The sequence below is a fragment of the Geotrypetes seraphini genome, chromosome 1, assembly GCF_902459505.1.
Source record: "Geotrypetes seraphini chromosome 1, aGeoSer1.1, whole genome shotgun sequence".
In the NCBI taxonomy this organism is placed as follows: Eukaryota; Metazoa; Chordata; class Amphibia; order Gymnophiona; family Dermophiidae; genus Geotrypetes; species Geotrypetes seraphini.
In genome coordinates this window covers 478,840,534-478,858,508 of record NC_047084.1, presented here as the reverse complement: position 1 = coordinate 478,858,508, position 17,975 = coordinate 478,840,534, and the positions used below count along the sequence as shown (strand labels likewise).

Genomic DNA, 17,975 nt, shown 5'->3' with positions numbered 1-17,975 from the left:
CCAAGTTGGTGCCACCAACTTGATCCAAAAGAACTTCCAAGTGTGCCTTAATAAGATGCCTATACATGTTACATCTTATGAACTCCAGAAAAAAGCTCTCTTTAGCACAATTTAAGTACTACAGTAAATTTGAGAGACTGAGATCATATTCCACATACCCTGGCATAAGAGTGAAGTTCATTCCTTTCATGGTATGCACAAAACTAAGTCAACCAAGCAAAGTGGGAACAATTAAAGCATGCAAATGGAATGCAGTAGATCAAACTCCTTATTAAATGGAAACAGGACTCAGCACTGGCAGTGTTTCGGCAAAAGCCTTCATTAGGAGTCCAATCAATAAATCCCCTTACAGGGTTCAAGACTGGAAATAAGAGCTATGGGTGAAAACTAAGCTCATTCAGAGCAGCAAAGTAGCAATATTCAAGTCTGCCTCAGAAGTTATATCATCAACTTTTGTAAGATAATTAATCAGTGAAAATAATTTCTTATCGTCTATATGGTCTTTCTCTATGACAGTAGAGTAATAATTTTTCTTAGCACTGTTCAATTGGGCTTTGTAGTTATGGATCATAATTCTCCAATTTAATCTATGATCCTCACTATTTGATTTCCTCCAACATCTCTCTAGTTTTGTACATTCACACTTTAACCCGCATAGATTTTGGATATGTGGGATATAAATGTTTAAAATAAATAAAAATAACAATACTAGTTCTTCTGAGAACCAGCAAGTAGATTTTCTCTTAAGCCCTGTTCTCATCTTTAAAGAAACCAAGTCATCGAGAATAGATTTACTGAATGAGTTCCTACTACTCTGTTGCTGTCACTATGTAGGAACTCTGCTATTTTCTGTCAAAAATGTTAAATGATCAATTTTATCTCTTGACCAAAATTTTTGTTTAATTGTATCTTTACTAATTAAAGAGGTCCTTTACAAAGTTGCAGTAGCAATACTGCCGTGGTAAATGCACCGAAGCCCATTCAGTTCCTATGGGTTTCAGTGGATTTATCGCAACAGCAATGCTACCACAGCTTTGTAAAAGGGGCCCTAAACCTATTTCTCTCCAATTTATAGTAAAATCCAATCAATAATGATTGAACTATATAACCTTTCCCAGCAATTAGTTGAGAGAAGGATACATTTATTTATTTTACTTAAAATATTTGTTTACCGCCTAAGACCTAGCTGGTATACATTCATAATCAATTAAAACAGGGGTTTAGGGCCCCTTTTACAAAGCTGTGGTAGCATTGCTTTCGCAATAAATGCACTGAAACCCATAGGAACTGAATGGGCTTTGGTGCATTTACCACGGCAGTATTGCTACTGCAACTTTGTAAAGGACCTCTTTTAATTAGTAAAGATACAATTAAACAAAAATTTTGGTCAAGAGATAAAATTGATCATTTAACATTTTGGCAGAAAATAGCAGAGTTCCTACATAGTGACAGCAACAGAGTAGTAGGAACTCATTCAGTAAATCTATTCTTGATGACTTGGTTTCTTTAAAGATGAGAACAGGGCTTAAGAGAAAATCTACGTGCTGGTTCTCGGAAGAACTAAATATTAGCTGACGTCCATAGACTATAATGGACACGTTAGCATTTAGCGCGCGCTAAAACGACTAGCACACCTTAGTAAAAGGACCCCATAAAAAGCCTCCCTTTACTCTATGAAATTCAGCAGTATCAGACAAAACCTTCTCTAAAGAGAGAATAAACCTTAGTTCAGTAAAACGCCTGCATGAAAGAATGTGTTTTTAACAATTTTCTAAATCTCAAAACATCAACACAAAATCTTAAATTCCCTGGAAGGGCATTCCACATCACTGGCAGATTTTTTTGTCTCAACCTAATGAACGCCATCCCATATTCCCTCATCCAGCAACATCTTTTGTTCTGATCTTAGCGTATGTCTTGGCTGATACACACATAAAATATCCTTGAAATATCTTGGTATTGTACCATATATCCCTTGATGTAACTGTTTTAGAATCTTATATTTTATTCGAAACTGAACAGGAAGACAGTGAAGCTTCTTCAATATAGGTAAAATGTGATTGAAGTGAGAACCCCTGTCAACATGCATGCAGCAGAGTTCTGTATCACCTGTAATGCCTTAACATATGCTTGAGATATCCCCAGGTACAGGGCATTAGAATAATCTAAGTTTGAAAGAATCATACTCTGTAATACTTCACGAAAATTCCATCACGAAAGAACAGCTCTCACCTGGCATGACATTCTGAGAGCAAAAAATGCTGAGGACACAGAAGATAGCATTCTCAGAGATTTTGCCAGTACCGAGGGCAGACGTGAAGAGGCAGTCCGAGCTACAAGCAATAAACGCATGGTTGAGGAGATGGTGCGAAGAAGAAGGATTCCTTTTTATAAGAAACTGGACAACTTTTTGGGGGAAGAACAAGCTCTTCAGGAGGGACGGACTACACCTGAGCAAGGCAGGAACGAGACTGCTAGCAAACAACGTCAAGAGAGGAATTGAGCAGGCTTTAAACTGAGAAAAAGGGGAAAGCCGATAGTTGACCTGACGTCGACGGTTCGGACAAGAGTATCCAAAGAAGATACTGAGAGGGAAAAATGCTGGGAACAGGCAAGACACGAACAACAGAAGCTGTTGACCAACAAAAAGGACAATCAGATAAAATTAGAGGAACAGGAGAGATCAGGAAATCAGGATGCAGACGAAAAAGATACACCAAAAAATAAGGAACAAAGGAACAGAAAAGATACACCAAAAAATAAGGAAGAAGGGAACAGAAATGAGGGACCGACAGCCCAAATAGGGGATGGTATGGGGAGCAAAACACATGTAAAACCAGCAGAGAAAAGAAAAGACCAGGACTTAAATTGCTTGTACGCAAATGCAAGGAGCCTAAAGTCCAAAATGGGAGAATTAGAAGCCATAGCCATAAAAGAAAACCTAGACATCATTGGAATCACGGAAACATGGTGGAACGAGGATAACCAATGGGACGTAGTGCTGCCAGGGTACAAACTCTATAGAAGAGACAGGACCAACAAGAAGGGTGGAGGAATAGCACTATACATAAAAGACACCATTCCCTCGACCGGAGTGGATATAGAACCAAAGGCGGAAGGACTGGAGTCATTATGGGTCAAATTACCAGGAAAAGGTGGCCTTGACATAAGATTGGGTCTATACTATCGTCCACCTGGACAAACGGAAGCAAACGACAAAGATCTGGCGGCAGAATTGAGGCGGGAAGGCAACAACAGGAATGTGACAGTAATGGGAGATTTCAACTACCCCGGGATAAACTGGAGTATTGGAAACTCAAACTGTGCGAGGGAAACAGAATTCTTGGAGGCTGTGAGCGACTGCTTTATGGATCAGCTTGTCAAGGAACCAACAAGAGGAGATGCCACTCTTGACCTAATCCTCAACGGATTAGGGGGACCTGCAAAAGAAGTGGAAGTAGTAGGGCCAATAGGAAACAGTGATCACAACATGATCCAGTACAAATTAGGAGTAAGTACAACAAAAGGCAAAAGAACCACAGTGACAACGCTCAACTTCAAGAAAGGGAACTATGATGCTATGAGAGCAATGGTAAGAAAAAAACTTAGAAACAGCTCAAGGAAAACAGAAACTGTAGAGCAAGCCTGGTCTCTATTCAAGGGCACAGTGCAAGAAGCACAACATATGTACATCCCCATATTTAGAAAAGGGTGCAAAAAAAACCGAACAAAAGACCCCGCATGGATAAACAATGAGGTGAAGAAAGCGATAGGAGACAAAAAAAAAATCATTCCGGAAATGGAAAAAGGACCAGACTGGGGAAAACTGGGATGAACACAGGAAAAGCCAAAGAGAATGTCACCAAGTGGTTAGGAGAGCGAAAAGAGAATACGAAGAGAGACTAGCCAGGGAGGCAAAAAACTTCAAATCATTCTTCAGATATGTTAAGGGGAAGAAACCGGCGAGGGAGGAAGTAGGACCGTTGGATGATGGAGATAAAAAGGGAGTGATAAAGGAGCAAAAAGAGGTAGCTGACAGGTTAAACAAATTCTTCTCGTCAGTCTTCACAAGCGAGGACACATCCAATGTACCGGAACCCGACGTGATCTTCCATGGTGATCAAGAAGAAAAACTGTCGGCAATAGAGGTGAGCCATGAGGATGTCCTCCAACAGATAGATAGATTGAAAAGCGACAAATCACCAGGCCCAGACGGAATCCATCCTAGGGTACTAAAAGAACTAAGAAATGAGATAGCGGAAATACTCCAACGAGTTTGCAACCTATCCTTGAAAACTGGAGAGATACCGGAGGACTGGAAGATAGCAAATGTTACACCTATCTTTAAAAAGGGGTCAAGAGGAGACCCGGGAAACTATAGGCCGGTAAGTTTGACATCGGTTCCAGGCAAGATGGTAGAAGCACTGATAAAGGACAGCATCTGTGAGCACATAGAAAAAAATGGGCTGATGAAAGCGAGCCAACATGGCTTCTGCAAGGGAAGATCGTGCCAAACAAACTTACTGCACTTCTTCGAGGGGGTAAACAGCCATTTGGACAAAGGGGAACCTGTAGACATCATCTACCTTGACTTCCAAAAGGCCTTTGACAAGGTACCCCATGAGCGGTTACTTAGGAAGCTGTGGAACCACGGGGTGGAAGGGGACGTACACAGATGGGTCAAACACTGGTTGGCAGGCAGGAGACAGAGGGTTGGAGTGAAGGGTCACTACTCGGGATGGAGAAAGGTCACGAGTGGAGTTCCGCAGGGGTCTGTACTTGGACCGCTGCTGTTCAATGTATTTATTAATGACCTGGAAACGGGGACGAAATGTGAAGTTATAAAATTTGCGGATGACACTAAACTCTGTAGAAGGGTCAGAACTACGGAAGAGTGTGAGGCCCTACAAAGAGACCTAAGCAAACTGGAGGAGTGGGCAAATAAATGGCAGATGAAATTCAATGTAGGGAAATGCAAGGTCATGCATATAGGGAGAAAGAACCCGATGTTCAGCTACCAAATGGGGGGATTAGTATTAGAGGGAAGTAACCTTGAAAGAGATTTGGGTGTACTGGTGGATACAACAATGAAGTCAACGGCGCAATGCGCAGCAGCCGCGAAGAAGGCGAACAAAATGTTGGGTATTATTAAAAATGGTATTACGACCAGAACGAAAGAAGTCATCCTGCCGTTGTATCGGGCAATGGTGCGCCCGCACCTGGAGTACTGTGTTCAGTATTGGTCACCGCATCTTAAGAAGGATATGGCAATACTTGAGAGGGTCCAGAGGAGAGCGACACGAATGATTAAGGGCATGGAAAACCTTTCATACACTGAAAGATTGGAGAAGCTGGAGCTCTTCTCCCTGGAAAAGCGGAGACTCAGAGGAGACATGATAGAGACCTATAAGATCATGAAGGGCATAGAGAAAGTGGAGAGAGACAGATTCTTCAAACTTTCAAAACATAAAAGAACAAGAGGGCATTCGGAAAAATTAGAAGGGGATAGATTCAAAACAAATGCTAGGAAGTTTTTCTTTACTCAGCGGGTGGTGGACACCTGGAATGCGCTTCCAGAGGATGTAATAGGACAGAGTACGGTACTGGGGTTTAAGAAAGGATTGGACAATTTCCTGTTGGAAAAGGGGATAGAGGGGTATAGATAGAGGATTATTACGCAGGTTCTGGACCTGTTGGGCCGCCGCGTGAGCGGACTGCTGGGCACGATGGACCTCAGGTCTGACCCGGCAGAGGCATTGCTTATGTGCTTATGTGCTTATGTGCTGTACGACCTTTAACATTTAAGCACACATTGTCAATTTTGCATCTAATACAACCCCCAACAGAGTTATTTCTTCCTTTACTGGGATAACATAATTATTAACATGTAAGCACTTAGGCCATAGATGTTCTCTCACTTTCCCCACGATCATAAATTCTGTCTTTGCTACATTTAACACCAGCTCATTGCTTCGCATCCATTCACAAATCCTTCTCATAAAGATATTTCAAAAAAGAATTGGGCGTCATCAGCATACATGCGGGGAAAAAACCACCCATCTCTTCTAACAATTTCCCTAATGGAGCTAAATAGATGTTAAACAGCATTGGCGATAATGAAGAACTCAACGGTACACCCATTTCAACTATTTCCCTCGATTAAATAACCCCCTCTACTGTGTACACACATAGTTTGTCCTATCAAATAGGTTCTAAATCATCCCAGTACCCAAACTCCCCATTTCCTTAACCTCGCAATCAGTATATTCAGGTCTACCAAATCAAATGCAGAAGAGATAGCCAATAATACCAAACCAAAACATTTATCTTGATCCACCTCTATTTGGAGGGTATCCACCATAGATGTAAGAAGCATTTCCACACTATGAGCCCCCCCCCCAAAAAAAAAAAAAAACCAAATTGATTATTATCCAATCATTTCAGTCAATAAACTCAATTAATTGAGGTAATACTGATTTTTAAATATTCGTGCCAAAAAATGCAATATAGAAATTGGTCTGTGAATCTAAATGATGACTCTTTTCATGAGTTACAGAATAGGCAGATTGCAATAACTGTAAAGAATCCAAAATACTAGCAAAATCTTTAACCTTTGGATCATTTGCATTCCTAAGGTGTCCTCCTCTGCATTGGGGCTTTCCTCCTTTGTTGCCTCTCTTTCCTATGTCAGAACCCACAGGGCAATATCATGCTTGAACCCACCCCCAGTTATACCCAACAGCTACTACCAACTGTAATGCAAGACTACACAAACACTCGGGTTTCAATAAACGGAGCCAGAAACACAGACAGACAGTAGTAGATAGGCCCAACCAAATTCACATATACACATACACACAAACAATGCTGCACATTGATGGGGGAGAATGGAGGGGATCAGATGTTTAGAGGGTTGAAGTGAGTGATTGGAAGAGTCAAAATGGTGCTGAGTGGATATTAGTGGGAATACTTAGGATTAATTGAGGACAGAGAGGTTGCTACTTAGTGGGTGAGTGAGGGCTGACCTCACAGTGAGACAGACATCAAACCAGCAGCACAATGCACTAAATAACACTCTAGGCCAAAAGAGACATCATCTCTAGTATTTAGTCGATATTTGTAGCTGGTATTCGTTTGGGTGCATTTTTTATGTGCCATCTTGTGCCTGATGTTTATGGAATTATGTCCTGTCACTTAGTTGCTGGTTCTACTAAGTACATGCCTGCTCTCTGCTCCAAACATGCCCCCTTTCAGAGCACATATATGTATGTGACACGTTTGTGCACCTGTTTGTTGTTATAGAAGAGTGGAAGTGTGTTCCCGGCTTTTGGGCAGCCAGATGTTGATTCTAGGCATGCAGATGGCACCTAACTTTAATAGAATTGGCTTCATAGTGTCTGGCTGTGGAGTCTGTGTTATTGTCACTAATATGATACCAGAATTTGAATATAATATTTATCTGTTGAATTGTAATGTAAAACACACTAATTTTGCTTTGCACCTATTGTTGGAGGAGTTTTATTGATTGATCTGAGAAAGTTCCATGTGAATGAATAAATATTTTCTATATAATACACATTAGAAATGTGTGTTGAGTGACATTAATTTTAATTAAAATATAATGGAAGTGTAGTAGGTGGCTGAAAGTGACTGGGGCTGAAATATAATCAGAGGTGGCCAATAAGAGCTGGGTCTGTGTTTTCACTTCTACTACTACTTATTTCTCTAGCACTATCAGACATAGCAGGGCTGTACACCAAAACATGGAAGGAAACAGTACTGCTCGAAAGACCTTATAATCTTGTTAAGACAGACAAACTGAACAAAAGGTGCTCAGGTGGGAGAGATACAGAGGAAATGATAAGACAGATATTGGTGCTTATCAGGGCCTAATGCCTTTGCTGCTTGCCCTCTTCCAATTGACTATGTTTGGAGATCATCAAGTCTGCTACTGGCCTCACTGGAACAGTAAGGGGCACTTGAGAGGGAGGTGCCAAGTCTGCATTTGCATGTGAAAGGGAGGCAGAACATGGCATCAACACCAGAAGAAGGGGAGGGAAACTGTGAAATATGTGGAATATTTTATGGCCAAAATTTTGGGGGTCTGTTCTCATGATATAAACTCTGATTTCTGTATGCTTCATAACTGCCAACTTCTATATAAGACTATACCCTTTTTTCAACATCAGTTTTGATTTTGCTGCTTTTATTTTCTATTTAACGGCTCAGAGAGTGAAGACGACCAGTGGCTTCAAGAAATGCTACACATGGTAGAATCATGTTTGGGATAAATTTCCATGGCATGTATCTTCTATGCTTGGGGCCTGTCGTATATTATCCCTAGCTATTTACCTGCCAGCAGATGATAGCTAGAGGTCTTTAAGGTTGTCAAATATACTGAAAGGCTCCCTAAGGTCTGATCCAGATTTGTTGAAGAGGAAGATCAAGTAATGTTGACTACCTGCATGTTGAAGGAGGCAATGTGGTTTCTGTAACTGCTGTTGGTCCCTGCAGATGGTCTGACTGCAATGTGTTTGCATTCGGCTGCTTTTCAAATATTCTAAAGAGATATATAAAAATAATAATAATTAAGATGACTTCCAAGCAGAGGAAAGTTTAATTATTGTAGTAACTTTTAGTTCAAAAGGCATGAGTCTTGACCAGACAGCTAAAATTCTTCCAGTGTCAAAAAAAGAGTAGTACATGAAATAAGAGTTCATATCCACCTGACATGGGGATATGATTGTTAATTCAGTGTTAGTGCCTGTTACAATATGGTATGGTTTTGTTATATTTTCATTTTGTAATTGATTTTCTTTAAGGTCAGAGAAGACTTGGTCTGGGTGGGGAGCTTCCAATCCCTCTCCTCTTTTATCTTTATATTGATTTGTTGACTGCTTTGTTATGAATTGAGGTGCACCGAGCAGTGTCTTCGGAGGAGGAGCCAAAAATATAGATGATGCATGATGCCTTCCACACAAACTCGCAAGTAGGGGAGCACAACCCACTTGTTAAGGCTCATTTGCCTAGAAAGAAGATGATCGAGGTAAGTACCTAATCTTCCTTTTGGGAAGCAAATAGGACTCAGCCTATTTTGTTGTAAGGGAGGAGGTGTAACGGGCCATAGGCAGGGTGAGGATTGAGGAGTCTGGGGGCTATAAGCCATAAGTGTGGTTGAGGCGTAGTCCATATAGAGGGATGATGGTATTGGGAGCATTGTCTCCTCCCTCCCTCCCCTCTCCGATATTCAATTTTTTTTTTATCTCAATGTCTTTTTTACCACCTCTTATTCCTTCCTTCATGTCATGTTAGTTCCTCATGGTCTCATATCCCCCTCCCTTTTATAAATTTTAATTGCTTGTACTGTATTTTTGTTTAAATGCTTTTTAATGATTGTAAACCATCTAAATACTGTTTTGATAGACGGTATATCAAAGAAATAATAAACTTGGAAACTTAGTGGGGTGGTTAGAAGAATATCAGGCAGGGTGGGATTGGTCATGATTGAGGAGTTTGGGCCCCGCTGGTCCATTAAGGCATTTTTTGGGCTGGGGAAGGGAACAGGAATCAGGGAGTCCTGGTATTTGTGGTCTCCTTCCTGTCAGTGTGTGAGTCAATTTCTGCATATTACCTCGATGGTATGCACTGCTTCTTATGACATTGCACACTTTTTAATCCTTAAAATCCTAAACTAGTTTTATTTTTGATTTAAGTGAGTACCACAGATTCCATATCTTATATTGAAAATACCTTTGTTCTGCCCTATTTTGTTACTAGCAAAGTTATCAGCAGAAAACCAGATTTATAGTTGTTACAAACTGCTGCAGTAGCTAAAAAAAAAAAGTTCCAGGTTTTCAGCACTGTGGAGTGATGATGTTCCTGAGATGGACTTTATTAAAAATACAAAAGTTCCAAAGATACAATTAAACAGTCCACATGAAAATAAAATGATCCATATAAAAACCTAAAGGACCTAGTTCACTGAAAGCGTAGGACCCAACACAGTCCGCATTTTGACAAGTCTTCTTCAGCGTTCTCCTTACAATTCTCCACATATCAGTTTTTCCACGTATCTACCACCATAGGACTTTCAGGGACCCCTGAAGAAGACTATCTTGTCGAAATGCGGACCGTGTTGGGTCCTACACTTTCAGGTTTTATGTGGATCATTTTATTTTCATGTGGACTGTTTAATTGTATCTTTGGAACTTTTATATTTTTAATAAAGTCCATCTCAGGAACATCAACAGTGTTTTTTTAGTTTTCCTTGAATTCTTTTCTCTATGGATTCCTTGAGTTCAATTTTCTCTGGTTTAGTCTTTCAGCACCATTATCCAGACAGTGTTTGGTGCTGAGTATTTGGACAGCGCAATGACTGGCACTGCTATCCAGAAAGTGGTAACAAAGAGCCTGGTTTCTAAATAGCTAACCCAATGAAGTTAGGAGAGATTGTTTGCTGCTATAACTTTATCCATACAGTTATCCGGTTAGCAGAATAAGTATTGCCACTAACTGGGTAACTTCTGGCTCCAACTTCACTCCACCCTGCAGTGTCTGGATAGTGCCAGGGAGTTCTATATTGATTTACAGTGATATTCTCTAGATAGTATTAGTGTCACTAAAAATGAACAGGTGGCCCTAGTTAATGGAACTTACCCAGATAGCAGGTGCTGCTATATGGATAAGTGCATTTGTATATCGGGCCCAAGTTTTTATTTAAAGTAAAAACTCTTTTTATTATGATTGATAACAGAAAATTTTCAGAATCAGGACTTTATATCAGTGATGCAATTGGAAGACCTTCACGCTAAAGTCTACTTCTTCTATAAGCCTAATGAAAAGCAAACTTGCCACGTAATTTTTTGACCTCTGATGACTGCATATGAACAATTTCTTAAACAAGCATTTCAAAGAAAGCTGAATTTGATAGGCTGATATCTTTCCACTTAGCTATATGATATTCAAGTAGAGAGAGTTTGTGTATTACCGTATTTTTCGCTCCATGAGATGCGCTTTTTCCCCCAAAAGTGGGTGGAAATAAGGGTGCGTCTTATGAAGTGAATATGCCCCCGCACCTTTTTTTAAACACACCTCCCACCGCACCTTTCTTTACTTGCCAGCAGTCCAGTGCTCCTTATGGAGTGAATACCCTACCCACCACACCTTTTTTTAATCCTCCACACCTTTCTTTAGTTGCTGGCGGTCCAGCGCCCGTCTCCACCCCTTACTTAGCAGTGGGGCTGCAATAGTGTCCCGCCTTCCGATTGGCGGAGGGCAGATAGAGGGGGTCTTCGTAGGCATGCGGGTGCTACGGAGATGAAGTGGCGCAACACGTGTTTTCCGTGGCGCTTTGTTTTCCTTACGGGCTCCTCTCCAGACTCGCTGCCTGTTTGCACCAGGAAAGCGGCGGGGTTCTGAGCAGCACAATCAGCCCTGCTCGAGGCTGAGAAGACTCGGTGGCTGTGGCTCCCCCTAGTCTGACTTCATCTCTCAACTGCTGCTACTACGCATGCACAGCATTACACATGAACCTGCAGGAGACAGAGCCCACGACAGATACGCAGGAGGGGAGATCGCAGAGGCCTGCAAAAGAAAAGGACTCAGAGGCGCTGAACCACCAGCAATTAATAAAAGGTACCCGTGGGGGGGGGGAGGGCTGCGAGCTGCCTACCACCAGACACATCTACGTGTAGAGGAGGAAAACCCAAGAAAAAAATTCTGAACTAAATTTTTTTTTCTTCATTTTTCCTCCTCTACATGTAGATACGTCTTATGGTCAGGTGCGTCTTATAGAGCAAAAAATAATTATTAATTGTGTGTTATACTTGTAATTGTCAGTATATGAACAGTTTCTTTTATTGTTTGTTACATGCATTGAACTGCAAGATATTGCAAGATAGAAATAACATTTTATAATATGTTTATGTTTTATGTTGTGTTTATTAAACAATGAGGAAAGTGTTTCATCTTATTTTCCCCCTTACTTTTTAATTATTCTTTTACTGCTTAGGTGCCTTGACTCAAGCCATTCGCAATTTTGCAAAAAGCCTTGAAGGTTGGCTTACTAATGCCATGAACAATATTCCACAAAGAATGATACAGACCAAGGTAAAGTTACATTTTTGTAGTTCTTCATTTATACCCAAATAACAGAAGCAGTATGTAATATCAAGTCACCAATTTGTAGCTCTGATAGTCTGAAAATTGATTAAGAACAAAGAAAAGCCACGCTGAGTGAGACTGAGATCTATCAATCCCAGCATCCTATCTTCATATTTTCAATAGTGGCCAGTCTGGGCCAAAACTACCCAACGGATTCCAAAACATAGAGTTTCAAATAGCTTATTTCTAAAGATGAGCAATGGTTCTCCCAAGTGCACATGGCTAATAATCTTTTATGGGTTAGGCTTCCTTCTTTGTTATAGTTTTATACATATAGGGGGTAATTTTCAAAAGGTTCCCTAAAGTTAGACACTGGGATGGTGCGCGCTATGCACAACTTCTGTGACGGTAGTTACACATATAACTGCATTGTAGAATATTAACTTTAAGTCCACAGTTTCATACCTATCTTTAGACATAAGCACCTACACCAGCTCAGTGGCTGGTGTAAATACTCATCCCTAGCTGTAGGCAAGTAAGTGCATAATTGCTGGTATTCTACAACCCACACACATAAGTGCTAGGCACGCTCCGGACCTACCCATTCCCTCCCAGGACCATACCACCCTTGCAGTTGTGCACTATAAATTTTGCATGGGTAATTTGCAGAATCCCAACTAGGGCCTAGATTCACCAAACTTACTGATCCTGTAACGATCCTGTTCCCCAGCCCGATTCACTAAACTGCTGTCCGATGAATCTTCTAACCGATTCAATCCAACCTATGCAAATTAGTAAAACCCCATGCAAAATAGCCAAGCGATTGATTCACTGACATTTGCTTGGCTATTTTGAATCAGGTTTTACTATCCTAAAACCCGACTGCTATAGGCCTGCTGTAGGAGGGTGTGGCACAGTGGTTGGATCTACAGCCTCAGCAACCTGGGGTTATGGGTTTAAATCCTACGCTGCTCCTTGTGACCCTGGGCAAGTCATTCAGTCCTTCATAGCCCCAGGTACATTAGATAGATTGTGACTCCACCAGGACAGATAGGGAAAATGCTTGAGTACCTGATTCTAAAAATCTTCTAGAAACAGCTTAGATATACCTTGAGAGGCGGTATATAAATACCTAATAAACTTGAAACCTGTCGGTAACTGTGTTACCGAAATTCAGCTAACAAAAAACAGAACAGTTCCTAAGTTATCCAACCCACAAAAATGTCATCAATCAAAAAGAAAAGGGAGTATAAAGGATAATTTATACAAAATCTACTTCAATAAATTTTCTACACATTAGTGTCTAACTTCTTTATTGTAGTTAATATATTATTTCTGATAACCCACTTTTTATCATATAAGTAAAACCCTTTTATAGCAACAAACTTACCCCAGCACATAAACTAAGAGGTTGAAGTATCATAAAGGATGCATTGTTCTCAGTAAAGAGACCTCTTATAACTTGGATGTTATTTCAAGTCTTCATCCTGAATGCATATGATATAATCATATACTTCAAAACCTCCTTCCTACCCAAATTATTGTTTATTAATTTAGTTTATTAATTTAAGAGACTGTCAACTAACTAACTAAGAGTACAAACCTATCTTTTATTTAATTAGTTTAAAATATGTTATTGATTTAATTTAATTATGATATCCAAACCTAAAGTCATTTTATTCAACTTATCAATGTACTGGTGAATTTAATCGTGGTGTCCAAACCTAGAATCAATTCATTCAATTCATCAATATGTTTACATGTATTGAAGAAGAACAGCAACACTTATCTTAATGGCTTCCCAGCCAGAACCAATGTTGGTGGGTCGTGAACTACCCGATGCTCAAACTGTTTTAGAGCGTTTCAGCTATTAACTAGCCTTCATCGGGGGACAATGTTGCTGCTGTGCCACTGCAAAAACAAAACAAATAAAGTAAAGTAGTAATCAAGGTAAAAATGAAAATGAAAATAAAAAAGATGAATTGTGTGTGTGTATGTGGAAAAAGTTTCTATGGTGAAAGCTGCCTACTAATTTATAAATCAAAAACTTAGCAGATAAAAACACTACCAATTTAAAAAAACTACCTTATGTTTGTGTCACCCTTAGTTAGAGGAATCACTACATCTCAACATTCTCAGAATAGCGCAAGTAACCCCCTACTTCATGTTCAAAAAAACAATCAATGCATACTTGTTTATTACCTTCTGTTTGTACTTTAGATTAACATCAATATTGTCGGTGTATACTATCGCTATTTATATTAGAGAATATATATGAAGAGTAAATCAAAAAGATCCCAATAACAAACTGCTTTACCTTCTTAGTTTATCAACCTCGTTGGTGTTGTGTATGCGCCCAACGTCAGCATTCTATATAAAGGATAAAGCCCATACGGGACATTTAACTAAATCATCTACAGCTGGTAAAAATGTAATGACGTAGGGAGACGTAACTGAAAAAGGAGGGAAATTCAAAACAACCAGTTTCAATTGGGTATAACCTCTGGCTCAAATGAGCCGTAGTAATATCAAAAGCAGAAGGATTATCATTGGAGATATGGTGCAACTGGAATTATGATTTCAATTTCAATTAGGTTGTGACTTATGGTTCTAAAGAGCCATCATGATGTAAAAAAAATAGTGGAAAACATCATTAAGAGCATGATATAATTGGAAATGTCAATTCTAAAACAAATAAATTACCCCAGCGACAGGGGTGCCTCCGTCAAAGAATTCTACTCCCAAAGGCTATCGAAACAGAAAAGAAACAAGGTAATGGCTACAAAAAAGTAACTGTCAGCGGAATTCTTTGACGGAGGCACCCCTATCGCTGGGGTAATTTATTTGTTCTAGAATTGACATTTCCAATTGTATCATGCTCTTAATGATGTTTTCTACTTTTTTTGACATTATGATGGCTCTTTAGAAACATAAGTCACAACCCAATTGAAATTGAAATCATAATTCCAGTTGCACCATATCGCCAATGATAATCCTTCTGTTTTTGATATTACTACAGCTCATTTGAGCCACAGGTTATGTCAACCTTAGGCCCCGCCCCAGTGCATCATATGATGCATGGGGAGGGGCCTAAGGCCCTGATTGGCTCAAGTGCCTCGGGCTTCTCCCTTGGGAGGGGCCTGAGGCACCTGAGCCAATCAAGGACTTCCTTTGGAAGGAGTCTAAGGAAGTTCCTGATTGGCCAAAACAATGGTCAATCAGGGACTCCCTTAGACGCCTTCCAAAGGAAGTCCCTAATTGGCTTAGGCACCTCAGGCCCCTCCCAAGGGAGGAGCTCAAGGTACCTATGCCAATCATGGCCTTAGGCCCCTCCCTGTGCATCGTATGATGTACCGGGGTGGGGCCTAAGACCGACATTGCGTCTCTAGTGGCCTCCAGAGCAGGAGGGACTGAGCACTTCTCCTGCTCCCAACTTTTAAAGGTACGGGGAGGGGGATGGGCGGGGCCAATGGCAGTGGGGGGTTTCAACGGCAGGAGAGAGATGACATCCCTCCTACCATATCTAAGTTCAGGGAGGGTTCGACGGGGGGGCAATGGCAGGAGGCAGTGGGTAGCCTTCTTGTCATATTCTCATACGCAGGGGGGGCATCGTCGGGTGGAGCATCTGGTGGCAGGAGGGAGTAGGCATCCCTCCTGCCATTTTGGGGGTTCGGGGAGGTGGGAGTGAGGGTGCGCTTTGTCAGAGGGGTGAGGCTTTTTTTTTTTCCTTTTTTTTATTGGCCAGATATTTTGCTTGTGAAAAAAAAAAGAAAAAAAGCAAGCAGAAGCCCTGACAGCAGTGACAGGAGGCTGCTTCTCCTGTCACTAGTGAGCGATTGAGTTTAGGAGTTTGCATGCAAATGACTTGCACCTTTGTTCAAATCATTTGCTTGCAAAAAAGATAGTGAATCAATCGCTCTTTAAAAATTGGTCAGAGAATCGGCCAACAGTGATTGAATCACACTGTCTTTAGTGAATCTGGGCCTAAGAGCTGCTATGCATGTAACAATTAACATTAGTTAAAGCCAAAATAGTGAATTAATTATACTGACTCTGTTATATAATTTGTGTGTGCAATTTTGTGCACTAACCCCCAGATTCTGTATATGATAAGGTATGGTACGCACAGCTGTTTTGCGCAAACAACTTAATTGTTTAACAAGCCTAAATGATGATAATTGATCATTAACACCTCATAATTGACATTAATCATCACTTTTAAAAGTTTACGATAACTTGGAAAATGTAATTCTATAAAAAGTATGCGCCAATCCTAATGTGTGAATTTGAAAATGGGCATAGCTTGGGTAGATTGTGGGCATTCCTAAAAGTTAGGCACACTGTTATAGAATACACCCAATGTGCACACAGGTTAGGCACAGAGAATTAAATCTTGTGTTCCTTGGCCTAAAAGGGTGCACCTAAAAGTTTTGCAATGCACAGGTGCATAGCACAATTCTATAAAAGGAACAGGCACCTTTTAGAATCACGCTAAGTGCCGTTCTAGTTGGCACCAATTTTTTGGGCACTATATATAGAATCTGGCCCTAAGTGTGCAATTGTGCAAACAAGTTTATATAATTAAGATGATGAGGGCAATTCTATAAAGGTCACCAAAAGTTAGACACCAAGAGGCAGAACTCGGATTCTGTTGCATATACACAAGAGTCTGTGCATTAGGTGATCAATCCATGCTTGTGAACCACTTACAGAAGGGAGTCAATTGCATCTTTCAGCTCCTCCTCCTTCACCAGTGGAGTATGGCTCCCTCTTCAGTTTTTCCTTACTATTACTACTACTAATCATTTCTATAGCACTGCCAGACATACACGGCGCTGTACATCAAAACACAGAAGAGACAGTCCCTGCTCAAAAGAGCTTACAATCTAGTCAAAACAAACAAACCGGACAAGAATGTGAATCAGTACACTGTGCTCAGGTGGGGGAATTACAGAGAGAATGATAAGACAGACATTAGTGCTTAGAAGGTGGGTTGGAGTTTGGAATTGAAAGTATCTTCAAAGAAGTGTGCTTTGAGTCTGGACTTGAATTCTGCCAGACTGAAGCTGCTATATCGAATCAAGCAGTTTGTTCCAGGCAGACGGAGTCTGGATTTGAATACTGCCAGAGACAGAGCCTGATGAATCGAATAAAGCAGTTTGTTCTAGATACACGGTGCAGCAAGGTAGAAGGAACTGTGTCTGAATTTGGCTTTAGAGGAGAAGGGTACAGATAAGAGAGATTTACCGATGAGTGGAGTGCCCGGGGGAGTGATGACAGAGAAGAGATACTGAAGAGCTGCAGAGCGAATACACTTGTAGGTCAGTAAAAAGAGTTTAAAGTGTATGCGGAAACAAATAAGGAGCCAATGAAATGACTTGAGGAGATGGATAACATGGGCATAGCGACGTTGACAGAATATGAGGCATGTAGCAGGATTCTGAATAGATTGAAGGGGAGAGAGATGGTTTAGCGGAAGGCCAGTGAGATGCAGGTTGCTGTAGTCTAGGTGAGAGGTAATGAGGGTCTTGGTAAAGCGCTGAGAATAGAAGGGCCTGATTTTAGTGATATTGTAGAGAAAGAAGCAACATGTTTTGGCAGTCTGTTGGATATGTGGAGAGAGATGAGTCAAAGATTACCCCTTCTGCAAGCAATTATTTCCTTCCGCAAATGAATCAAGAAGAGGTGTTCTCAGTGGCATAGCGAGAGTGGATGGTGCCCCCTGCCCTCTTCTCAGCCTCCTGTTCCTTCCCTGCCCCTCCTTCCCATCCCCCATACCTCTATAACTTCCCTGGCGCGAGAAGCATCTCCAACTTGCTGCCCACACCGCTTTTGGCTCTCACTCTGATGTCACTTTCTGGTCACCAGATAAC

At 40.8% G+C, this 17,975-nt stretch overlaps 1 protein-coding gene across 3 annotated transcripts in view; it reads left to right on the top strand.

Moving 5' to 3' along the window:
• Positions 1 to 17,975, top strand: part of RFX3 (regulatory factor X3) — a 540,046-nt gene that overhangs the window by 480,967 nt on the left and 41,104 nt on the right. For all 3 annotated transcript variants that reach the window (XM_033925421.1, XM_033925415.1, XM_033925406.1), the window contains one exon: positions 12,011 to 12,108. In XM_033925421.1, coding sequence (XP_033781312.1) covers positions 12,011 to 12,108 — 98 coding nt within the window. The remainder of the gene's footprint in view (positions 1 to 12,010; positions 12,109 to 17,975) is intronic.